At 48.7% G+C, this 25783-nt stretch overlaps 1 protein-coding gene across 7 annotated transcripts in view; it reads left to right on the top strand.

Annotated features, from left to right (window-relative positions):
- PPIP5K1 (diphosphoinositol pentakisphosphate kinase 1) overlaps window positions 1–24250 on the top strand; it is a 44928-nt gene extending 20678 nt beyond the window's left edge. For 3 of the 7 annotated variants that reach the window (XM_069025736.1, XM_069025740.1, XM_069025738.1), the window contains 10 exons: window positions 231–345; window positions 1735–1842; window positions 3049–3165; window positions 3444–3608; window positions 4726–4816; window positions 9817–9939; window positions 13727–13789; window positions 21104–21241; window positions 21656–21769; window positions 22375–24249. In XM_069025736.1, coding sequence (XP_068881837.1) covers window positions 231–345; window positions 1735–1842; window positions 3049–3165; window positions 3444–3608; window positions 4726–4816; window positions 9817–9939; window positions 13727–13789; window positions 21104–21241; window positions 21656–21769; window positions 22375–23069 — 1729 coding nt within the window. In that variant the 3' untranslated portion in view covers window positions 23070–24249. Of the gene's footprint in view, window positions 1–230; window positions 346–1734; window positions 1843–3048; window positions 3166–3443; window positions 3609–4725; window positions 4817–9816; window positions 9940–13726; window positions 13794–16180; window positions 16408–21103; window positions 21242–21655; window positions 21770–22374 lie in introns of all 7 variants that reach the window. The other 4 variants (XM_069025742.1, XM_069025737.1, XM_069025739.1 and 1 more) reach the window with 4 other exon arrangements.
- The last annotated feature ends 1533 nt before the right edge of the window (window positions 24251–25783 follow it).

The raw sequence follows: 25783 nt of genomic DNA on the forward strand, positions 1-25783 counted from the left end.
CCCTGCACAGCGCCAGTGTAGAGTCATGAGCCACCTACTATGTGTCTCTATTAGGATTCCACAAAATTTGTTGTTCCTGTGCCCAGTGCTCTCATTGTTTGTTCTGTCCTGCTGCCTTTGGCATTTCCCAGTGTGGGGTTATGTCATTCCAGTAAGTGTACGGAGATGCTAATGTGTGATAGATGGCAATTCATTGGCAGACAAGTAACTGTGGGCTGATTTTGGTTTAGGTACTCAAGAGGAGTTCTGTCACCAGGTCGCCATGTTCGAACGCGGCTGTACTTCACCAGTGAGAGCCATGTGCACTCCCTGCTCAGTATCTTCCGCTATGGGGGGTTACTGGATGTAAGTGTCCCAGCAATGCTCACGGAGTAAGCCTCCCTACTTCTTTCCAGTAGTCTTTTCCAAGGTGGACAGTGTGTTTGTAGGTTGCCCCTTGAGCCAGCTCTCCCATTAATGCTGTGCATCAGTGGTCTCTGGCCAGCTCCATCCCTGCTGTGTTTGCATGCTGCAGCTTCCTGCCTTTCTGGCATGTAGGAGGATTGTTCTTCCTCAGTGCCTGCCTTGCTTGCACAGAGACATGTTTTCTCCAAGATCTGCCCTGCTAGTTTCAGGTGAGCAGACCACATACCTGACTAGGAGAATAGCAGTATGAGGCAACGGGGATGAGTGAATTTCTTACTTCCTGCTTCCTCCAGCCCTTTATTTAAAGAGCTTGGTCCTGTATTTATAGTCCTTATATTAATTCTAAGTCAATAAAATCAGTTCTCTTACAGAGGAAGTGACTTGAGGTTGCAAATGCACAGGACATGCTCTCTACCAGAGAGGCAGATGACACATTTTTAGGGGATTAATTAATCCAACTCACCCTTAAGTTGCTCTCTCTTCACCTGCTTCCTGAATGAATTTGCATGCAGGCCCTGAGAAGAGCTCTGCTTTACTCTTCTCAAGAGGCTCTCTGATTTATCTTCCCATTTTTAAGCATGGTCTAAAATGCCTTGAGAGTTTGGGCTTGCTTACCAGGCATGATTTCTGGTGTCTGTGGCAGCTTAGCCTATCTACAGACAGTGATCAGAAAACTACCTCTAAATCACTCACTGAAGAAGATGCTCCCTTATTCCCTGACTTAAGTGCCCAAGGATGCTGTGTTACCAGCACAGGGATATTGGGCTCCATCTGGTTTCTTTGTAACGGAGGGCTCCGTTCATGTCCCTCAATGTGGTGATGCACTCCATGGCATCATGAGTGGCACTTCAGGTGTGACCATTTCCTGGCAGTGTTGGGAGGCAGTGAAGTGTGGGCTGCCCTGCTGTGCAGAGCCCGAGGGTTCAGTGTGTCTCCACATTTTTCATTCAGCATCAGGTAAAAGCATTTCACTTGGTTCCTTATTTAGCACAGGTTCATCCCTTGTGCTCCATTCTGTAGTTTGAGAATGGCTGTGTTTGGGAACCTGCTGTGGGCCCTGCTTGTCTCCAGTGAGCATGGCACAGCAGCTTGCAGCTCAGATCTGCACATGGGTGGGTGGGCAGCTGTAGCATCCCTCTGTGCAGCTACTCCTCACTGCAAGCACCCCACCACATTGCTAGGTCATTTCTTCATGCAAGTTAAGCAAAGTGGTTTTGTCCTGACAATGTTACCTTGTGGAGAGAGGAACTCTCTCAGTCCCATTTCACTGAATGCTGCAAAGTGTCTGCTGTTGCTTATCCCATGCGACTGTTTATGTGTATATATCAGGAAAACAAAGACCAGCAGTGGAAGAGAGCCATGGACTATTTGAGTGCTATCTCAGAGCTGAACTACATGACCCAGATTGTTATCATGCTCTACGAGGACAACAACAAGGTGAGGGATAGAGCAGTAGGATAACATGCTTCCTGCCCTGTTGCAAGGCACAGTCTTCAAGGATGAGTTCAGCTGGAAGTCTGTAACCTGAGCTCTCACTGCTTGTGAACAAAGACATACAGATCATTAACATAAATGCTAATTTTTGGTTTATGTGGGAGGCAGTGACCCAGTTAATGCTTGTTACATGTAAGCACCTGAGCAGTAATACCAAACTTATGTAATTAATACTATTTTAAAGCATTTCCTAGTGCAAAATTATTTGTTTTTAAGTATTGATTGCAAGTGAACAGTAGGAAAAAATAAATAAAGCTGAGTGATTTTTGGCTGTATTTTTGAAATATATCTAGAAAATATCCAAAAATTCCACATCCATAAACTATTTTTTATTCTGAAAGTGTGCTGATATAGTTATAGAAGTGTATACTGGTATCTTCAGGAAGTAAAGGGTTAGGGTTAACAGCTGGAATGTGGGAGCTGAGGGTGATGATTGTAAGTAGGCTTGGCACCAAACTGCATGTCCTGATCATCAGACCTTGTGACTCGGGTCTGTGCTGCAGGAGGTTGTAGTGGTGAGGGGAGCAGCCCCTTACCCCACACCTTATAGAGTTACAGCCTTGTATTCACAGAATTGGTGTGAGCTTCTAATGGCAGGAGTGATGTTTGTCAAAAAACATCTGACTAGAACTCTCACGAGTGGTGTGGATGTGTCAGTCAGTCAAGATGGTTTTATATGGGTGTATATCATTAGTGCCAGATACTGTAAAAGCTCTGGTTTCCTTAAAAAAAGCTTAATGAAAAATTACTATTAGAGACAGTTACTTAAATCTTGGAACAGCCCGACTGACGGTCCAGGAGGGACCCAGTCTTCCCCTGTCCTGGCATATGCTGGGTTTGCAGCAAGAGTGGGTGAGAAGGGGCTGGGGTTTAGGGGTGTGTATATATATATACACATAGAACTTGATTTTGTTATACTCTTCTGTGGCTGTTGTCCCAAAATAACAACAGTCAGAATGCCTCAGCTGTGTGCTGATCAGGGCTGTCCTTTTGGATGGGACAAACCTGGAGCCATTCTGTTCATGCTTGTTGCTCCTGCTTTCCCTCCAAAGAATGTGCCTGGGATGCGTGCTGGCCAGCACAGCGGGGTGGGACCTTGGCCTAGGCTGGTGTTTGGTTCTTTACCTATTGCCTGTGACGTGTTCACAGGACCCCTCCTCAGAGGAGCGCTTCCATGTGGAGCTGCATTTCAGCCCTGGTGTCAAAGGCTGCGAGGAGGACAGGAACATACCCACGGGGTTTGGCTTTCGGCCGGCCTCAGCAGAGGTAAGCAGACACCGGGACAGGAGCCGCCAGCCCCAGGGGACACTTGGGCACTGTCCTGCGCTGTCTGGCCCTGCTGCAGAAGCTTCCTCGCTGGTGGTGCCCGCAGGGAGCTGGCAGGTTATGTCCTTGTCCCATCTGGGTTCATCAGGGTGGCTGCTGGAACTGTGGGTGCCTCCTGAGCTTGGCAGAGCAGGAGATATAAGCCTGGAGCTGGTGTGGGGCAGCATGGGCAAAGGCCACATGCCTGTAGACATGAGTGAAGTGTTTCCTTACGGCAGAACGAGGACAAGAAGGCAGACCAAGGCAGCCTAGAGGACCTCTCGAACGAGAAGGGCAGCGATGAGCCAGACCGTGCTCGGCAGAAGTCCCCTCAGCCCTCTGAGCCGGTCAGCATCCAGCGAAGGTCGCCACTGATCAGGAACCGGAAGACGGGATCCATGGAGGTAACCGTGCTATTGGTGCCCTTCCGTGTTCTTGCAAAGGCCTTTTGCTTGGTTTTGGTTTCCTGGCATTTCTTTTAACATGCCAGAGTCTGAGTTGATTCTGGGGAAGGATCTGCAGAAGGTAAAGAGGATGTTGTGGAAGGCAGACTTCCGAAACTGTTCCTCGTTGAGGAAGGACAGGAACACAGGCCGGAGGAACTGATGAGGAAGAGCAAGTAATGAAATGCTTGAGAAACACAAGCATTATTTGGATTACATGCTCTGTGGAGGTACTGGTGTTGCCAGCTATGAGATTACATGCAACCTCACCACCTAGCTATGGTGTCATCTTTGCCTTCTGTTAGGCTCCAGCCTTTGCCTTTCATAAAGGCAGCTCCACATTTCTCATTCCTCCATCCCATCTAAGATCTCATGCTGACTGGGGGTCCCTGCTAACTGATGGATTCATCCAGGATGTTTAAACTGTCAGGGTTTAGAACTGTCCCATTCACTGATCTGGTGAAGTAACAAAATTGATTTTACTGTTCTAACCTCTTTCCTTCCAGGCTGTTCTGTGTCACAAGGCCAGTGTCACAGTCAGCAGGTGACTGTTACCTTTAAAGTACTCTGGAATTGTCCCTCCTTTCAGAGGGATTTCACAGGCATTTTTGCCATCAGTTTTTTGAACCAGAAAACAGCAGAGTTAAGGTTTGAGGTATTTGTTAGCTGTCTTCCATTGCTGTGTGTTACTCACAAGGTCACCTTTGCATGCAGCACTCAGAGGCTCCTTGTGATAGGCACATACTAAGTTAAAGGGGATATGATTTCCTGCTGCTAAAGAAGGAAATCTGTGTCCCAGTGATCTCAGCAAGAGTCTTGGGAGACAAGATGCTCACTACATTGAGTCCTGTCACACTTTTCAAATTTCCACTGTTCCACAATCCAAGAAAATATTGACATTAAAATTGAGCATTCACTGTCACAATCTTAGCGTATGACTACCTTTGTGCATCTTGAAAACGGTGATTTTAAGGAAGAGATGTATCTTTCTTTACCTTCAATTGATGTATAAAGGCTTTTGAGAGCAGTGGGTGACTTGGAGCATGATGCTGATTAATTACACTGTCTGTCTTTGCAGGTGCTGTCTGAATCTTCTTCTAAATCAGGAGGTTATCGCCTCTTCAGCACTTATTCCAGGCAGTCTTCTGAGATGAAGCAAAGTGGATTAGGTACTGTACCTGACCTGTAACCAGCCTACTCACTTGTACCTCTCTATTTCCATGGGCATCTGTCTGTGTCTCCACATGCAGATCTGGCTTGGGTTCCTCGTATGTCTCTATGTGTTTTGTCTTCTCTCAGTGTTACTGTTGAGACCACTGTAGAGACTGTCTTAGTCGGTACCTCTTGTGTACGAACTTCTCCTTCAGCTGCTAGCAACAGAAGATGCACTTTTCATCCTTTCCAGTACAGGAGCAACAGGGCAAACTGCCTACCTGCAGGCTGGCCTTCTGCTTCTCTGTTGCTCTCACTTGTTACACCATTTCTGAGCTTAGTAGGAAGAGATGATTTTAGGTGAGAACTAATGTGCTTTCTGTTCTGCAAAACAACAGTTTATATGCAAAGCTGTTCTTCATGTGAGACTGTTCTGTTTCTACCTTTGCTTCATAAAGATCTGTTGTATGGAAAGAATGTGTTACATACGGAGTGTTTGATAGCTCTCTAATTGAGCTGAAGTCTCTGGTCAGCCATTCTTCTTATGGTAGCCAGTGGAGGACAATATTCAGGGCACTTGATATGCTCTGTCCTTGATTGTTCCATTCCGCATTATCCTAACCTAAACTATGTCTGAACAGTTGAAATTCTTCCTGAAATATTTTTGCTAAAGCAAGATCTATTTTGAAACTGGAAAAGCTGTCTTTGCTGTCATGAGGTTAAGAGATGGCTGTGCAACCTGTGTCTTGCAGAGAGGAGGTGATAATGCCCAAGTCATGCCTGCTTTCTTTTTCTTTAAAACCGTCTTAGCATTGTGGCATGGCTGCAGACTTGCAGCAGTTCTGACTCATCACTCTGCTCTATATGGACAACCTGCAGCCAAGAGACTTCTGAAAGGCCTGATCATTTCTTTGCCATTTTTGAATGAGCGGCTTCTTTGGAACCTAATTCTTACAAAGGAAAGGGAATTTTCTTCTGAGTGGTTTGAAAGTATCCTTGGAGTCTGCCAGCTATGCTTCCAGCCAGCTGGAAAAATCTAAATAGGAATGTCTGATGTATATTATTTTCATAAAGGGACAGTAGCCTCGGCCGTGGTAAATTTTGAATGTGTTATTTTACTTATCTCTGCCTTTCCCAGTGCCACTGCAAGATTCAGTGAGCTTGAAGAAACTTGTGGGTATTTTGTGAGTCCATATGGATGAATATGGGAATTTCTGAAATGGCACATAGTCAAGGAGGTGCATCTGCTTGGAGAATTACTGAGTACCTCAAATGGTACTGCAGACTGGTTTTACTGTTTGGATGTGCGACTACCAGAAGGCCTGTGCCCTGGAAAGCAGATATTACAGCCCTTGGAGTACAGCCTTTTCCAAGTTTTTGAGGAATGTCTGTTTTGGCAATAGAGAAGACCACTGCTTTTCTGCACCTTTGTTCAGTACTACTTTTCCTCGACAACAAAATCTGAAATATGATCCTGACAGGTTTAATTTCAGACTCTTGCTTCATGTGCCTTGCTGGGAAGCCTGTGCTGGTTACTGTCCCGACTGTGAAGCTCTGCAGTGACAAAACCTTGAGTAGGAACTGATAGATCTGATCCATGACACAGACCACCAGCCGAGCCATTGTTCTCCTCTGTGGAGTCTTGCAGGTGTGGAAGGATTGAGCAGGAGGGACCTGTTGTACCACACCAGCTTGCACAACAGTTGGTGATTAGGATATCTGTGTTTCTGTGAGTTTTTTTTCACCTGAGGCCTGCTATGAAGAACAATGCCTCTTTACCTGTACAAGTCAAGCTCTTCAAGGAGTCTTCCTGATTCCTTTCCTGATTGTTTTATAGAAATCTAAAATCTTGCCCCTTTAGGAGTTGAAACGTGTTCTCTCTGTAAGAGATAATACAGAACTCATGGAAGCTTGAACTTTGGCTTTAATGCTTGCCTCAGCAGCTGTGTTATGATGGGGTTCATTCAGGCACTACCTGCTGTTTCTGAGTTTTCTGAAGCTGAGCATACCTCCTGTTGCCTGACCTTGTCAGTCAGTGCCTGGTTGTCATTATCTTTGGAAAATGGAAGGTCTGTCCAGGTGTAACCTCATATGTGTAGGCATGCAGGAGCAGGGAGCAGGAGAGAGCTCCTGCAGTAGCCCTGCCCTGCTGCCATACATTCCAGAACAGTGCTTCCACTGTAATTTTGAAAATAGGTGGCTGCAGCTTGCTTTGTCTGTGCTTTGGAGTGTGACACATTTTTCTGGGCAGCATGAAGTGCATTGCTGTGGATTGTTTGCCATAGTGTGTGTGCTTCTAGCTTGAAAAGCCAAGAGAAGTTTCAGTACCTTTCTTTGCTTACAAGAACCCTTCAAAACGGAGTAAAATCACTGCTGGCTGTTAGAGCAGTAGAGGTGGTGCACTGCCTGTGGCACAAAGCCTTGTGCTGAGATTCCCAGACAGAAACCAAGAATGACTATTTTTAAACATCTGACACATTGAATGAACATATGAAAATTAAGTGCACAGAAAATATCCAGCACATACAGTAATTTCTAGCAAGTGTTGCTACATTTAAATCCAAATGGCCATTGTGTTCTTTAGCATATGTGTCTATGTGTGTGTGTGTGTGTGTGTGTGTGGTTACTTTGGGTACTCCTGGAGTCTCCTGGAGTTCACTGTAGACGATTGCTGTTGTCCATGGAGTCGTCTTTGTAAATTCTCTTCTGGCTTAAGGGCACTAGCAGAATGCCTCTGTCTACAGCAGGACAGCAGAAACACTGGGGTATCCTTAGCTTAATGATTAACAGCACAAGGTTGCTCAAAATATACAGTCCTAAAACTCTGATGTTCCATTTTTATCTGCCAGTAAATGAATCTGTTGGGTGGTTTTTGTTGTTTGTTTTTAAACCATGGAAGAGCAAGTAGGAGCATCATCCTGTCTGATGCATGACAAAATTTCATTTGCATTCTGACAGATTCCAATTCATGCTGAGTCCGTACTTAGCATCAATTTAAGGCATTAGGAGGAAATTTTCTGAGGCTTGTGTATCAGTGACCCTGCAGGCAAGACTTCTTTTATGTCCGAGGGCACGTATGTGCTAGTCTGTGCTGTGGAAAGCCACCAGCAGTGTCACAGTGGGGGAGCAGCTGCAGTTCGGTGCTACAAGAACCCTTTTGGTCACCCCAGGAACAGATGTCCTCAGCTCAGCCTGAGCTTATACATGAACAGTTCAATGCTCAGGATCTCTGTGTTTTCTCCAAAGAAGCTCTGGCTTAAGGATCTTTGCAGACACAGAGCTGGGGTCCCAAAGAGCAACGAGTGGATGTGAGGCAACAATGTGTCCTCACACCAGGGAAGGCTGACAGCATGCTAGGCTGCATCAGCTGCAGTACAGCTGTCCTGCTGAGGGGTTTGGCTCTTTCTGTCTGTTCACCTCTTGTGAGTGCCTAAGCTCTGCTGTCCTGCCCTGGGCTCGCTGGGGCATGGAGGGTGTGTGTATCAGGATTGTGAGCCTACTGAGGGGCACTGGAAATAGATGGGAAGCCTGGAGCACATGATGTTGGAGGAGAAACTGAGAGCCATGCTTGTTCAGATTAGAACTTGTGGGGACTGGAGACCTTAATGCTCTTTCCCCATCTAAATGGGAGGTTGCAGAGGGGACAGAGACAGACTGTCCCCAAAGCCCTGTGCTGGTTGGTTGAGAACCAACGAACACAAGTTGCAGCATAAGAAATTCCAATTAGCTGGGAGGAACAAATTTTTCACCCACCGTGAATGTGCCAGACGTTAGAGCAGGGGCTCAGAGAGGTTGTGAAATTTCCTTTCTTGGAGGTATTGACAACTTGACAAACCCTAGCAAGCTGATCCGAGTTGGTCCTGCTGGGGTGTTGGGAAAGAAGCTTCAGGCTCCTTCCAACCTAAATCATGCTATGATGCAGTATTGTAGAATCAAGAGCTGCTTCCAATGTAGGCAGGATCTCTTTCATGGCAGTAACAGCTGCACTGTTCCAGATAAATACTATTACACAGTGTTGCAGGCTTTTTGGCAGACAAGGTGGAGCCAGCTCAACCTGCTTGTTTCTGGAAGCCTTTTGTATGTGGGAGTAATGTTGGATCGAGCAGTCTGTATTCTTGGTACAGAATGCAGCAGCAAGACAGTTTAGCAGAGAATTTACAGCCAATCAGTGGCTGTGTCTGGCCCATACTAAGATTTTGTCTTGACTCACAATTGCTTTCCTCAGTGGAAAGAATCCTCTTTCAAATGCCTGGTGTTCCCTAAATATCCCACAAAGTCAAGTCAGTCTTCAGAGCATTGTGCCTTGGAGAAGCAAAGCCAAAGCCCCAGGAATGAGGTTGCCCTCCACTTTGCATGCCATGTTCCTTGACAGTGGGTAGGCAAAGTTCCATGCTGTGTGCACTTCTGGTGCTTTGCAAGGCTCCTTCATGGACCAATTGCTCCTATGCTGGAGCAGTGAGACATGACCGAGTAATGCATGTCTGTGAAGTACAAGCTTGTGAACGCAAGCCCTCTGGTTACAGTACTTTTCCTGCTTGTTTGACAGGAGATGAATCCACACTGTCTGATCCATAGATCAGACAGTTCTTTACTCTCCTCGGTGTCCTACACAAAAAGGAGCTTTCCAAAGAGAAAGGGCAGAAGAGCAGAGCAATGAAACTCTGTGACCTGAACTTGGGTGGTTTGGCATCCTGACTGTTCTGACATGAGTGTGTAGCTTTGCTGCCTGAAGGGGGTGAAGGTGTTTCTCCCAGGTCAGGGCAAGAAAGCCAATGGAAGTAAACCCATGGATGGAGTTTTAGGAACTTTCCTGGTGCTCAGGTTTGGGCTATCTGCTCTGCATTTGGCACTGGAATTTAGAATGGAGAACATGGCCTCCCTGTGCTTCCAGGCATCATGTTTTTTCCTGAGATTGCTTGTGAAGTGGCCAGTTCATTCTTCATCCTTTGACTAACCCTGCTTTTCTGTAGTTGCATGCAGTGGGTATGTGTTACTAACACCTTCCCTGCCTTTCCAGGGTCACAGTGCACCGGGCTGTTTAGCACCACTGTGCTGGGAGGCTCCTCCAGTGCCCCCAACCTCCAGGACTACGCACGCAGCCATGGCAAAAAGTTTGCCAGCAGCCTGACGTACAAAGACGGTATGTGTGTTCCCTGGCAGCAGGGTGGTACTTTGTGGACATTGGTGTCTCAAGATGCACCTGCAGCACAGACTGGCACTGCTGAAAACGGTGACAGTTGAATGTGTGTATTCACTGCATCTACAATGATAAATTTTGCCATATCCCAAGAAATCGTGATCCTTGCTAGGACAGTGTGTTGGAGCTGACATTGTGAGAGGAGTTTTAGGCTGATGTGTGGTATTGCTGTGGTCTGATTTTAGTCTGATGTTTTAATACTACTTGCTGTTGTGAAGGGGCATTTATTGGTCCAGATATTAAATAGGTTTGTCCTGGTATGGAAACACAGCAGATCACATCATCTTGCTTACCTTGGTGATCTTGCTGATGCTAAATGAAGCTCTTTTTGGGACAGTACCCCATGGAAGGTGGAGCCATCCCAAAGGCAGAATGATATGCTTGGGCATGGATAAAATGGGCACTAGAGCAAGGCTGAGCACACAGCAGAGTCTGAGGTAGCTCTCAGGAAGCAAGGGCAATATGCCTGAAAGGCTTGAGATAAGTGAGTTGCTTGGATGAAGTACTGCAGAAGGACTGAAAAGTCTGGTTTCTATGCAAAAACTGCCAGGAGGGTCAGCAAGACAATCTGGTGAAGGCATTGGGGCCATGGTTACAAACGTTGCTCTATGCCCGTGGGTGCAGGTGCTGCAGCTGCACCCTGACCTGCCAGCAGCACTTGGTGCCATGTGCAGGGAGCAGCAGAGGGTTGTTATTTGCAAAGAAGTTGGGGCACAGGGACAGACTGAGCCGTCCTGGAACAGCTGGAGGGTGTAATGCATAAATGCAAGTGTCCATTGTGGTCCCAATAGGAAAGCCACTCACTCAGACTCCTTAAGTACTGATTCATGTACCATTTATTGGGGCACTGATTTGAGGAGCTCCATAGACAGGGTCTGCACAGCATACTCTGATGAGGTTGGAAATCCACCTAAGGTTTCCCAGCATTTGAGTGGATAGATGTAAGATTGTCTGTCTTGGATGTCTTATCTTTTTGGTATTTTAATCAATACAGAATCTGAGTGCCTTTCTTATTGGGATCACAAGGAACACTAACACTGCTGGATTTTTAGGTGGGAAGAGGATTAAGGCAGTAATCTGGGGAAGACAGGAGGTTGGTTCATTTGGATTTTTGTCCAGTTTTGAAGTAAGGAAAATGGCCTAGCAAATCAGGATGGAAAGACCTTGTACCAGTTCTCAGCCCTGTTGGAACCCTGTAAGTGCCATTATGTACACTGGCTGCCTGTGCTGCTTTTCTTGTGTAAGAGAAAACTGAGCTGGTTCTCACCTCAGGGCACTCCCTAGCACACAGTGGGCTGTGAATGACAGTGACAGGGAGGGTGAGGTGGGAGTGTTCTCAACCCTGCTGTACCAGTCTGAGCTGCCCCAGGCAGCAAGTGCTGGCTACTCACAGGTTGCAGAATAAGCTCATGATGTTTGGCACAAGACCAGGGTGTGAGTCACAGTGGAGCTGCTGAAAAGGCCAGCAAGGGCCCTGACTGCTGTTCTTTCCTGACTCTGCAAGGAGTGGGAGCACAAGACAGCACTGATTCTCAGGGAAAAGCATCAGAGACTGCTCTGTGCCCAGCTGGGCATGGAAAAGACCTGCTTGGTCCTGGTGCTGGGCTGCCTGTCTCTGTAGGCTGTGTAGCAGGACATGCCTGCAGCTGGCTACAGGCATTTGAGCTCATGGACTCCTGATACATTAGCTTAAATTCAGTGACAAGATCTCTGTGTGCTGAGATGCAGTTGTACCCTCGGGTACCTAAAATGCAGACTTGGTTGACTAGCATGTGTCCAACACAGCTCAGAATTATAAATCTTGATGTTACACCTCTGTTTTCATGTTCCTTGGCATGCCCTGGCACCCTGTGCTGTCAGCACCGTGCTGCAATAAGGGCAGCTGGGGGGGAAGGAGTCAGGGGCTTGGGAAAACAAGCAGGCAGAAGGGCATTTAGCTTCTGGGGAAGGTAGTTTGGAATGTGAAATGAGCCCTTGATCTGCATGTTTCTGCTTAAATGAGCACTATTGAAATGCTCAGCAATGGAATTCAAAACAAACATCACTACAGTGGTTGCAGTCAGTGGCACTGCAGCTACAGCAGGCTCTTGGAGAACGACCTTTTTCACACTCTTTAAACTAATAACTGCTACTGAAAAGCAGCACATTTTTGCATGAACTCTTCGATAGTTTTTCATGATTGTGATGCTTCAAGGTGCAGTGTGTGGCATATAGCACTTCAGCAATGTTAACTTGCCTTGTTCCAGGGACGTTTCAAGGGCCCTTATTTCTGAAGTCTTTTTGCTTGGAGCTGGAGGAGGGCTAAGGAACACTTCAGCAGAAAGTTTTCTCAACCTCAAGCTGAGGGAAAGTCCATGGATGGTTGTGATTTCAAGTTGTCTTACCTGAAGCCAGGGATCCAGTAAACTGGGTCAGTGCCATTTCAGTTGATGTGCCCTCAGGGCAAGGGGAGGTGTGGGTGGGATGGAGATGGTCACCAGCTGACTGCAGCTCCAGGGCTTAGACACTTCTAAGGGATTGCACGCGTAGGGAAGATTGTCGTGCTGTTTCTTGAGTTTAAAGAAAGAAAAACAATTTTTAGGGCTGGTACACTAGTGGAGGAAATTTCAATGAGAGATTGTTTAGATACATTATTTGGCCAAGCCATTGCATGTAGCTGTAGGAGCACATTGGGAGTGTGGAGTGTGCATTGGTGCACTGATGAGAGGGATAGGCATACAGACTCTGTGGGCTAGGGAGAATGGATGCATGAAATATGAAAGAGAAATAAGAGTTTTCTACTATTTCCTGAAAGATCCCAAATAGCAGCAAAAGGTATGATTGGCTGGAATCTCACATCAAATCCCACATATAGATGGTCTGATCCAGGCCATTGTTTTTCATGATAGCTGAGGAATTTCCAGTGTGGAGGAAAAAAAAGTTTCCAGTTTTCTTTTTTTTTTGGTTTTTTTTTGGGTTTTTTTTGGTGTGTGTGTGTGCATATGGAGCCTAATCTATGTCCTTTAAAGCCTATCTGTTTGCACCCCATGAGATGCACAGTGTCTGTCCTTGCACTGTCTTTCGGATGTGTGATTTGTATGGGAGAGCCATTTGTATGGCCTGGGGCATGGCCAGGAGAAGCTTGAGGGCCACTCTGACAGGTGTATCCTTGCCCTGTACTGAAATGTTTTGAGCAAAGAACTGTAGAGGCATGTCTTCATGGGTCTTTTGCTTCTTCCCTACTCAGGTGATTTACCTTAAAATTCATAAATAGCTCTGTAGAGCTTGCATTAAGAGGTTGTTTTGAGCTGTACCTGTGCTGGAACTCTGTAGTCCCTCTGCAGAACAGTGTTTGTTTTCCTTGGGCAGAGGTGAATCCTGAGAACAATCCTGTGGTGCTGCTACTTGCTGGGCCGTGTGCTCTGGTGGCTGCGAGCATGGCCTGGCTGCATTCTGCACTGGACTGAGCCTGGTGTGGTGGGAAGGTGTGAGCTGCTGACTGAGAGTGATTGAGAGTGTGGCTGAGTGTGTAGTGTCGGGGAGACCCTGGCAGGGCGGTGCAAGGGCTGGGGAGATGCAGAATGGTTCAGTCAGACCCACAGGCAGAGTGTCGGGTGCTACAGCAGTGCCCGTGGGAGCAGCCGTTGTGGGGGTCAGGAAGGTGAACCTGAAAGGGTAACCAAGTGTATGAAGGTCGGGGGATCCTTTGAAGCAGGCTGTTAACTGAGATGATCTGTTTTTATTTCCTCAGAGCTCTTGTCTATGCCAGCCGTAAAACGATTTTCTGTGTCGTTTGCAAAGCATCCGACTAATGGTATGTTTGCTTTCTTGATTTGATGTTCCTTCACACTTCTAACCCTATGCTCACGTTCAGTTTTCTTTGCACATGTTCTCCTCTCAGCCTTCTTGTGGTTTTTTTTGTGTTTGTGTATCTGGTGTCCAAACATGCTTCACCTTCCTCCATTGTCTCCTTTTGACTAATGTGCTCACTCATACCCTGTTACTGCTCAGTGGTGCCTCTGCTTTCCCCTGAGGTGTTTTTGTCCCAGGTGAAAAGGTAAAAGCCATGGCTGTGTGAGTGCGCTGCTAAAGCAGCCTTTAACTCCACTGTGGCATTAAGGCCTTCTGTCATGCTCCCTTTTGGGAGGGTGGGGATCAGGGGGAGAATACCACTGGATTGGGAGGCTGATACCTATTCCATATCATAAAGCATCAGCAGCTTAGGTCCTCAGTTTCTACACTGCAGATTTGCAGAATGAAAACAAGAATAGCCCTAGGACAGCTGTGTGTCACCTAGGAGGGCCTAGTGTACAGTAGGAAAGAAGGAAGTGCACATGGTGTTTCATGTCAGGAGTACTGGTAGCCTTATGGCCTCCCATTGTCAAACCTGTCTGTTAGGCCGGTCCTCTGGTTCCTCCAAGCGTGGTGACGTTGGCACAGGTAGGCTCACCTTTTCTGCAGATGTTACCTTGTGAGTTGTGTCTCTCCAGAGCTCTCACTCGTCTGCTGTTGGTGAACGGTGCTGGCTCGGGAGGGAGGGGATGGGCATCGTGCTCCCTGGGGTGGCATCACCTGCTTCACCTCATCCTGCCTGTAGCTCTGGAAAGGCTTGGTGACAGATACCTGACTGAGCTTCTGCTAATTCACTATCTCTGCTCCATGTTACTACTAACCTGACAACCAAAGTGTGAGTCTGTGAGGTTATAGGCCACTAGCTCTGTTGTAGCAGGTGCCTTGAACCAGTGTTTACTCTCCAACTCTTGCACAGATACTTTTACAAAGGTTTCACAGTACCCCTCCTCTTGCATGGCTCCTGCTGCTGAGACAAGTTGGAACCAAAGGAGATCACTGAACACTACCAAATATTTCTGCCTTACGTGATCAAGGCAGCTTGCGAATATGAAGACGTCCTGCTTGGTGTAATCTGGAAGATGAATGGAATTCAGAAGACTGTTCTGAAAATCAAAGTTTTAGGACGGATGAAATGGAAAAGGGCAGCTCACTGTGGCTTTACTGTTTCAAATAACTAGAGGGAACCTATTCTCTGTGTTTGCTTGGTTTTGCTTTTCTCAGAGTAGCCAGCTGCTTGGTTTGTCTGTATGTCTGGACACCATCTAAGCTCACATGGTGTGTGTCAGCAGGGTGTGTTGTTCTATCTTGCCTGCAAAGGTTGTACCAAGTTCCAGCCTTTCCTAAGACATGCTGTAAAGCAGTTGCCCCTGCTCCAAATATGACAGGGTGAAACTGGGCATCATGTTTCTCCCAAAAGTCCGATTAGTATTTCTAATGGCAAAGTGCTTCTTAATCAAGAAAACAAAGACAGGGGTCCAGCAGGTGAGAGCTCAAAAGTCAGGGATATTTGGTCTAGGATTGGCACTGCTTTGAGCAGGAGGGATGTTTATCCCATGAACCACTTACAAAAAATTGAATGCAAAAACTGTTCCCAGCTCTGAGTGCATTTTGTTTCTGGAGAGCTGCCTCTGTGTGGTGAAATGGAATGGGTGAACCAGGGTAGTGGTCAAGCACAGCATCAGGCCAGATGCCCTGGTCACACAAGTCTTGGGTGGGTGACATGAGTCCTGAGGCTGTGTATGCTGGTGTCTTGTCTGCCATGCAGGGATATCACAGAAGATTGCACGGGGCTGTTCTCAAAGAGAGGGAAAGTCAGTGCTTCTGTGCTCGCTCTGTTCTTCTGCACTCTCATCACTCGGCTCTCAGTCAGGCCCTGCTGTCCCTCAAGTCCCTTGCACAGCCTCTGCTCGTTTGGGCCATTTGCTCTCTTCACGTGCTGATGTGCCTGGCTGTGCTTGGATGCAGGACTAGAACACTCTGTTGGCAGTCTGGATTTCTCGTCTCTGCTGTGGGAGGGCGAGTCTGGCCCTGAGCCTGATCTTCTTATCTGGCCAAACCCAAACTGCATTGGACTTGGAATGTGTCCTAAAATGTATTCACTTGTCAGACTTTCACTTGCAAAGATGAACCCTTGCTGCTCAGGTACTGCCCTATGCTGGAGCTGGGCGACGCCTGGGCTGGGTGGGAGTCTGGTCTGCCCTGGTGTCACTGCGGGGACGTAACCCTTAAGGGCATTCCTGACCTGCTCGCTGTGGGAGGGATTTGGCTTAGTGTGTGGTGTGGGTCCTTCTCACCCAGCGGCCCTGGTGCTGGCAGCTCCATCCCCGCATCTCCACAGTTTCTCTGTCCCCAGCTGTACCTGCCCCTCTCCTCTCACTCTCTATGGCCGCTTTCCTCCAGATGTGTTGGAGCACCAGCACGTTGCCCAGTTGCTACGCCGTTTTTCCTCTGACTGTGCCACGAGCCGGACCATCTCCTTGGATGCCACCCTAGCCCATCACCTGCATCACTGCTCCTACCACCTGCGCCTCTTCAGGAGCTGGCTGATCTCAGGGCAGGATGACTTGGAGTGTCTTTACGGTACTGCACGCTGCAGCTGCCTCTGTCCCGTGCTCTTGTAGCTGAGCAGGGACCACTGTCTGCTTGAGAGTGCAAAGTATGCTTTGCTTCTAAAAAAAGGAAAGTGTTTCCGTCACCGAATCCCCAAGGTCTCTGGGCTGCTGCTGCAGCAAGCTGTGTGGGCTGTTGTACCAGCAGTTTTGGAGCCTTAGGCCACACGGAGCCTGTGCTCCCCATGTGGCTGTAACTGCTCTTTCCATCTTTGGCAATTGTTTGTTGCCTCTTTCCTTTAGCCAGGGTAAGCCCTTAAGATCCCTTCAGGGTAGGGCCTGAGCTCCTATCAATGGGGTGTCCTGCTGGCAGGATGCCCTGTGCAGGTCTTGGTGAGCTGCCACAGGGTGTCCCCTTAGTAGTGGAGGAACCAAAGTGAGTAGTGAAAGTATGGGAAGAAGAGGTTAAGGAGGTGCTGCAGCTGGTCACAAGCTGAGTGAACTTGCTGTGGAAATTTTGAGGAAGTGAGTGCTTGTGGGTGTGTTGTATCTAGAGAGACTGAGTTAAGACAGGGTAGAGCTGAGCTGCTGTGTGGCTGCACTGCATGGCATCTGTCCTGCCTGATAGGGCCTCTCAGCGTGTCCTGTCTCTGGTGGGAAGAGGTAGGCGAGTTCAGTATTGAATACAGATGTTGTGAATCAAGGCTTGCTGCTGTTTCTCTGGTGTTTTTCAGCCTCTGTCACAGACAGGAGGTCTGGTGCATGGAGGCCTTGGTGCTTTGCACACAGGCAGAAAGATTGCTGCTCCCTGAACGAGGCAGCGAGCTGGGGCTGGCTGCTGAGGTTTACCTGCACCGTAGAAGCTGCTCGAGCATGTGGCTTGCTGAGCTGTGTGGTGTGATGCATGGACCCCCTTTTCCATTCTGACCCACAGGTGGAAGGGGCACAGACAGTACAGCCTTCTGTGTAGTGAAGTAGCAGGACCGAGCATTTTCAGAGCTTGGAAGATGAGAATTTTTCTTACATGGTCTGTTTTTCCTTGATAGGGCCCTTTCTGTCAAGCAGGCAATTTGGAGACAGTAGTTGCTTTTCACATGTAATTAGGACAATTCCTTGGTCTCCTGGCAACAAATGCTAAAGAGGAGCAGAATTGCTTCAAGGGAAGAGATGCTGGATCACAGCAGACTGCTCCAGAGCCAGGGCTGAGCTTTCCCTGCTGCAGGTCTTGGCCTTGTGCATGAGCTCAGGTGGGGAGAGAAAATGAGCTCAGTGCTTTGGACAGCAGCAGGCTGCTGGGAGGTGCATCCTGCCCTAACACAGCCAAACACAGGAGTTAGGTACTCCTTACCTAACTCCTTACCAGTGCAGCAGCCCTCCTGGCTGGAAATCAAGTCCCCGCCATCGAGTTCATGCTGTTTTCCCAGTCCATCAGCAAGCCCACAGTTCACTGATGTGTTTGGGATTCCTGCTGAGGCTCTTCTCAGAGCAGATGTAGTTGACAGCCCAGGTTTCTTCCTTGTGAAAACTGCATTCTTCTGTCTTCTCTTGGCTTTCCACTGTACTTCTATCCACACAAAGGAAACATGAATTAGAAGATAGCATCAGTGAGTGAAAAGTATGCAGTTGGCATCCGTAGTTGGAAAGATCAACAGTGCAGCCCTGAAGGAATGTCTGGGAACCTGTGTGGTCATAGCTGGGAAAAAGAATAGTGTGAAGTAAGTTCATGTTGGTAATGAATCACACTGGTACTAAAGCCAAAGGTCAGCTGTGGAGAAACAGAGAGCGAGCAGCCCTGTGATGGTGAGCAGGAAAGTAGTAGGTGGTGTCCAGTGTAAATAAATTTAAATGACAAAGGGAAACTGCCCCAAACTCTTATATATAAAATAGTGGGCTCTGATCTGGCCATCACCACTTGGGACAATGTGGAAAAGGTAGAAAAAAATTAGAAATCTGGAAGGATGTTTGTAATAGTGGTCTGAGTGGCCTGAGGGGAGTGGTGGGGATCCACAGTTCTGTGTAGTTCAGGAGTGAGAAGGTTTCTAATGGAGTGAGCTGAGACACTTTGGACAGAAGTGGTCTTTTTTCCAAGCTCTGTACCACAGTACCTGGGGATGCTGGGAGCTTAACTGAGTTCAAGGGGAGATGAGAATATGGAGGAGACACGCAATGTCCAGAGCAATTCTGGGCTGTGGGTCCCTGATGTTTGGGGCACATGACTAGACAGTCACATGTGCTGTCTAGACTTGTAACCCTTCATATACAATATACATGTGGCATGTTGGAGTTTGTCAAAAAAAACGGGTGGACTGATCATGCATCTCAGAGAGGAGCCTGGTGAGTGCTTTTGTTTGTGCTGAGACTGGACATGTGCTTCTTCACTCCAGAAGAGCTGGCATACAGACCTCTGGCACACAGACCTTCCTCTGTGGGCTACTGTTGGATGTTGGTACAAAATGGATGGAATTCTGTCCAGTTTCTTGTGCCATTGTCTGCATCACAGACTCCTGCCCTTCAGGCCCCAGGAAGGAGTTTGAGGGAGCATCAGCAGTAGCTGCACAGTCAGCACAGGGTGACTGTCAGTCTGGGACCGTTCCTGTGGCTTGCTCTCACATTTTATTTTTCTTGCCCCTTCCCAAAGGTGTTGGTTCTTTGTTAACTGTGTGTGGTGCAGCAGTGGTTGGAGCCTTCACTGGAGACACGTAGGGATTGTGATCCGTAGTGGTAGCTGCTGCCTTGGCTGTGCTGTGGTGGAATGAAGCCACTGTTGGCCTCTCCCCAGCAGCTCAGCAGGTCTAGGGAGGTATGCAGGGAAGTGGGGTCCCATGCACAAATGAGAGGGATACCTTGAACACAGTACTCCTACACCTTGAAAGAGGAAACTTTGGCCATTTTACTCTGCTTGCTCGAGAGTGGTGCAGAGCCACAGTGCTGAGCAGAGTTGAATGAGCAGGCACCTGGCACTGTGGGGATACAGGTATATAATTTCACAACAGTGTGACTGTGTGTCAGTGTCTAATGTTTCTTTTAATGCTGGACCTTTGATTTCCTCATCTTACTAGAGGGGAGCCCAAGCACTCAGATCCCCACTGGTGCCCCCAGTGTATCTTGTAACAACATTGCTTTGCCCTATCTTATATTTAAACTTCTTTTTTTCTTTGGAGACTCCAATACCTGAGCCAACTTTGGCCCCTCTCAAACCAGATTCTGTTGTGAAATTACATTAGCCTCATACTGGGCTGCTCCACAACCATCTCCCATGACTGTTTTAAGCTTTGCCCTCACCCTTTTCCTTTAGCTCTGTCTCCCAGGAGGCCTCTGAGAAAATAAAGAACGTACATTCTTCCTTACTCAGCACTTCCACTCTCAGGACTTCTCAGCAATGGACAGAAGAATGTGGTTTTTTTCCTGTGTCTTACATTTCTTCATCCTAGCCAAGGATTTGTTATCCTTCCTGTCTTGAATTATGTTTGTAGGCCCTTTGTGGCATAGGTAACCTCGTGAACTCTCTGGAGGATTCTTTGTCCCCAGCAGCTGTTACTGCTGTGAACACCTTTGCTGGCCCATGCTCCTTGCCTCTTGCAGAACTGGGTTAGGTGGGGGTATTGGAGCAGAGCCTGTCCTGGAGGTGAATGGAACAACTGTCTGCACTTCACAAACAGGTGCTCTAGGGCTTTTCCTGAGGTGCTGCCAAGCTGCAGGGATCAGTTTTATCCTGTCAGTGTGCTGGGCAGACATCCCACCACAGATTGCGTCAAGAGCTCTCTTACTTTTTGCATTTCAGAGTATTTTTCCTTCTCTGTAGAAACAAACCCAGTTCCTTTCCGGAGTCTTTTTGAGGTCTTTGGAGGAGACTGGGGGGTCACAGAATGGGAAGCTGAACCTTGAGGAGTTGAGAGGCCTTTAAACTTGAGAGGTGCAGAGCAGGAGGCAGCCTCCTTCCATATACTCAGGGACTCACCTGTTTCTTCCTTGCTCCTCAGACAGTTCAGGTTGGCTTGGTTCCACAAGGCATTTCCAGGAAGCTGGGATGAAGAGGAAGATACTTTGCTATGACACTCTGCTGGCTTGAGCAGCAAAGGATTTATTTTGAATGGTTGTGATGCAGCTTAGCTCTGAGCAAGTGTCTGTTACATGCTGAGATGCCTATTTCTGCTCATTCTGGGTTTGCTGGCTGTGAAGTCTAGTTAAGGGGACAAATAATTCAAATCATTACCCAGCCCTTCCTTTGGGTACAGCCTGTCAGGGGTGCACAGGGGGGCTGCTGTGACAGGGAGGTTCTGTGGCTCCTTGTGGCTGCTGCAGTGTGTACTCCCTGCTGTGAGGAGAGGGGGCTGTGCCAGGCAGGGTGTCACCAGCGGTGGGACCTCTTTGATGGAAATTCTGTTGGCACCACTTCAATTCTGTTTGGCTTCCATAAGTGGGGGCACTATGCCAAGCTCTCCGTCATGGCTGTGTATTTTAAGTGTCCCAGGCTCAGCAGCAAAAACGGCAGCTGCCAGATACTTTTCCTCCTCTCCCCTCCATGTGTACCCAGGTGCTTGCTTTCAGATCTGTTTTTGCATGGGATTGCTTCGTGGTGATTTTCTTGGGCTAGAAGAGATGACCTGAGGCCTGAGTGTGCCTGTTGTTTGATTCCCAGAGTGCCCAGCTCCTTCAGCCATGAGTGCTCCTGCATGGATTTATCCTGCTGTTTCCTTTATTCATTTTCTGATTGGGTCTCTTTCCAGGTTTTGAAGGCTGTTCCATGGTTCCCACCATTTATCCCCTGGAGACCCTGCACAACTCCCTCTCTTTGCGGCAGGTCAACGAGTTCCTGACAGCTGTGTGCAGGAGTTGCAGCGAATCACACGTCCAGTCCACCGCAGGTACTGGTCAGGTGGGCTTGTCTCTGACAAGGCAAGGAGCACTCCTGGTCTTTTACATTCTCGGGACAGATCAGCCTGACAGGACTGGAGATAAGTGCAGTCCCTGAAGCTTGTCCCAGAGTGTTCTAGCCCAGGACCCTGAGCCATGGGACCCTGCTCAGAGCCATCCTAGGCCACTCACTTGACAAGTAATCAGTCAGGTCTGTCTGTAGCTGATGAGTACGGTGATGTGGATACAAGCTCCAGCTTCAGAAATCTTAGCCTCACATTGCCAGGAGCTGATGGGCAGGCATGGCTCTGAATTGGCACTGGTCTTCAGCTCTTCCCGGAGCACCTGCTGATGACTGCTGGGCTACGAGCCATTCCTTTATGTCTGTTGGAAGATTACTGATCTGTGTATTTTTTTTCTTGAAGCTTTGTTTGATTCAATGATTGGCAGCCAGATACCAGGAGACCCCTTTATGTCCCAGCGAATCCTGTCATCATCCGCCTTGCCGTTGCGCCAGCGTTCAGATAAGCCCCCTTGGTGTGAGTGTGCTCCCTTCTCAGTCGGGGGCCAATGTGGTGGGGAGGGAGGGAAGTTTGTGAAGTCAGCAAGGTCAGGAAACCAGTCTGGCTGAAAACAGTTGTTTAATTCTCCTCCTTTATTGGATTAGATACAATCTAGATCTCTCCTCTAGTTTTGCTCATTGTGCAATATAAGGCAAGAATAAGCATTAGTAGACAATCAGTATTTCTTTCTCTAGTGTTGACTCTCACTCAACACTCAGGGATTGTATGTGTCAGGAACCATGAGGAGCAAACTGAAGCTTGGATTGTTACATAATAGTAAGGGAATGAAAGAAATTGGTTTTCATGTTGAAGCCAAACATCATACTCCACATTTTGCACTGTGACAACAGAATCCACTCTTGGCTGTATGCCAACAGAGCACTGGATTACAGGATGGAATTGTGCTCTGTGTGCTTGGGTTTTCATTCATCAGCTGAACTGCCAAAAATGCCCAAGGCAGCTGCAAGCCCCTGACAGGTCACATGGCAGGTAGACAGCCCTCACCTCTCGGTTGTAGACTGTGACAGTTCAGGTGGGGAAATACCAGCTATGTGCTTTAAGATTTTTCCTCCTCTTTGCAGACAGCAGTGGCCCCTCCAGTACCGTCTCCAGTGCAGGCCCGTCCTCCCCAACTTCTGTGGACAACTGTGCTCGTTTCAGCTTCACTGAGAAACTTTCCATCAGCCCCCCGAAAAGTGAGGAGCAACTCACTAGCCGGTCCCCTGAGCCAGAAGAGAGTCAGCCTCCAGGCAGAGGGCTTGACGTGGAGGGGGGCATGTCTGGGCTGTCAGTAGCAGAGCCAAATGCCCCAGAGACCCTGATCTGGAATAAGGGCCCAGAGGCAGGCAGTATCCTGGAGCTGTGCAAGAAGGAGCTGGCAGGGGAGGATGCTAACCCTGAAGAGGAGAGCATGGGGGAGCTGGATGAAGAACAATCATCTGGGGAAATGTTACAGCCAAGTAACACAGGAAGCCCAAAGTGCGGTGAAGGGTTTGACCTGAGGTTTGTTGGGGAGAGAGCAAGGCCAGGTGAGGGGTGTATCAGGGTAATGACTGGCATGGATCAGTCTGGGCTGTCCGAGGAGATCCTGGTGCCCTGTGAAGAGGAGCTGCTGGGAGAGGTGTTGGACCCAGAGCATACAGGCAAGGAGCTGCTGGGGGACAGTGCTCTGTCAGACCAGCTTCTCTCTGGTCACATGTGCCAGGTGCAGCCACTGCCTCCTGAGAAAAATATGGAGGAACTGCAGCTTCTGTGTCAGAAGGATCAGCAAAATTAGTGGCTCACTGGACAGCACACTGCAAGCACTTCTAGCCTGAAAGCAGCCCCAACTTCCTGCATGGCACCTCACGCAGCTGGCGGCCTGTAGCAAAGAAGAAGCCACATCCCAGGGCCACAGGACTCTGTGATGTGGAAGAGACTGCTTTGTTCCTCCACAAGCCAGCTCTTTGCCATTCAAGAATGTTTGCCTCGTTAAATGAACAACAATGCAGTCTTGGTACTGGCATGGCACCTCCATGGAGCGGGGACATGGTGCTGCACTGGTGTCTCAAGGGCTTTGTGCTCACTGGGACAGCAGCATTAGAGGACTGGTACAGCCAAGGCTTTTAGGGTGGTAAGTCCAAAGGGGACGGATGCTCCCTTGTGACTTTTTGTCCCACAGCCTTCAGAGAAAGGCATTCTGGGCCCAAATTAATCAGATCCATCACAACCACCAACCTCCTCTCTGTTCCTTCCTTGTTCCTCTCTCAATTCCCACTGCTGGCCACCAAAATCAGGTCCAGAGAGTCCATGGCAGGAAGACTAGCAGAAGCAGAAAATATTCTGAATGAGTGTGGAAAAGAAGGGTAGTGAGGGCATCAGGTTTGACTGCCACTTGCAAGGAAACACCCCTTTGGCATGGCCTTGGATGTTTCCCTGCTGGGCTGGGCCAGGCAGGAGCCTGGGATCCAGCCTGAGAGAGGTGTGCAGGGAGAACACACGGTTTTTTTTTTCTCATCCCCAAGGGTCAGGCAGGGTACAGCTCTGAAGTCTTGGTGACAGGGATTAAAAGAAACTGCTATTTTAACAATTCAGGACTATTAGAAACCAATAAGGAGAAATCTTTATTATATATAAAATGAAAAGTATTTAATGCATATTTATGTAAATGCCTTGTGAGCACAAGCCTGAGGGCAAGATTGATACGGGTGTCCCTGCCGCATCCTGAGTGCCGGCCAGGGCTGTGCTTCCTACTCCTCTTGTATTTATGGACAAGTCTGCGTGTCCGTCTGTAGCTAGGATCTGTGTTTTTGTGAAGCTGTGCCCAAAGATCTCTATGCTGTGTTGTGATGATGTGTGTTCACAGTAAATCTATGCTGTGGGTCCAGTGTCTCTCTGTCTCTGATGCTGACGTGGCAGCAGTGTGTATGTGCCAGAGCTTGCACGTGCCTGGAACAGTAAGCCCTGCTCACACTCTGTTGTCCTGCAAGAGCAACTGTGGCTGGAGTCAGACCTGGAGTAAGTGCACAGGCTCAAGGCCAGGAAAAACCCTCTTTTTTCCTACATGGGAGAAATGGTCATACTGGGGAAGAGCTCCTGGCTTCCCAGGTGCGAGGGCAGTTTGTGGTAGAATGAAGACCCTGGGATGGTGTGTTCAGCTCCTTTCACTCCGTCCACACCTTCCCGTCACTTCAAGCAGATCCTGGGTGTCATGTCCTTCTCATGCCCAATAATCCAGAGCTGCCAGTTTGGGCATGTAAGAAAGGTCACATTTGCTTGCACTGGAAATGAAGCAGTCATGCAGCTGCCCAGAGTGCAGCACTGGGTGGGGGGCACCCCAGCCCCCCTCCAATCAAGTTGTACCTGCCCTGCACTCTGCTCTCCCTGCATTACAGATCTGCACAGAGACCTTGGCCTTGGGGTTGCAGCCAGCCCTGGCCCCAGCACTGGCTGAAGGACCACAGGTGACTGAGCAGCATGAGATTTTCCCTCGGGCACTGCTCACGGCCCTTGCCCTGAACCCTCGCACGGCCAGTGGCCTGTGGCACCTGCTGCTGCCAGCACTGCTCCGGTAGCCAGGTCCCTGCTGAGCACCAGCCACATCTCCTGCCCAGGCTTGCGTGTTTCTGTCAGGGGACAGTGCCTGGGCAGGGTGGTTGCCATGATGGACCCAACAGCACCTGCTGCAGGGTGTCGTTGCCAAGAGGGGCATGGAGCAGGGCCCTGTGGGGTGGGGGAGTGGCTCTCAGGTGCTGACCCCCACAGAGCCTGATGCTTTCTCTGCACACCTTTGGGAAATGCATTGCAGTTCATGGGACCTTGGTTAGCTGGAGTATGGCCAGAGACAATGCTCATTTACCTGAAAAGTAGCTGTGTGTGGAAATAGTTCCTGGTTTATGGTAACAGTTTGTGGTTCCTCCCATCAGCACCAGGCTTGGCAGCTGCCCTGAGCTCTCCATCAGGCACTGCACAAGCTGGGGTGTGCTCTGTGGCAACGATGGCCTCTCTCCTGAGGACTGTAGCACAGAACCTGCTTTCTTTTCCCTGGCATCCACCTGTGCTGTTGTTTCCTTCTGACGACAGGCAGGCAGGAACAGAACTAACTGGGCATCAGCCTCTCCTGACTCTGTTCCAGCACAGGCAGAGCAGCAGCTGTCCCAGTTTTCTGATGAGTAGCTGAAAGAGAGTTCCCTTGTTGGAGGTCATGTCGGAGTTCTGCAGAGGTGCAAAAGCCCAGCTGCTGCAATGGGGTCAGGCAGCATGGAATCCCTGCCGTGCTTGGGCCCAGGTCCCAAGCCAGCAGGTGTGCTGCCTGCCACAGGGCCAGAGACCCTTCCAGCTCAGAGTGCCAGCAGCGCTGGGCAGAGCTGCCATTCCCAAGAAGTGCAGGGAGAGGCAGAGGGCTGCAATGGAATGCATGATTTGGGGACTGTGAGTAGTGATGCTGTTGCATGGCAGACAGGCCATGCCAGGCTCCTCACTGGGTTATCAGGAGCTGCTTTCCCCCCTACA

The sequence above is a fragment of the Aphelocoma coerulescens genome, chromosome 10, assembly GCF_041296385.1.
Source record: "Aphelocoma coerulescens isolate FSJ_1873_10779 chromosome 10, UR_Acoe_1.0, whole genome shotgun sequence".
In the NCBI taxonomy this organism is placed as follows: domain Eukaryota; kingdom Metazoa; phylum Chordata; class Aves; order Passeriformes; family Corvidae; genus Aphelocoma; species Aphelocoma coerulescens.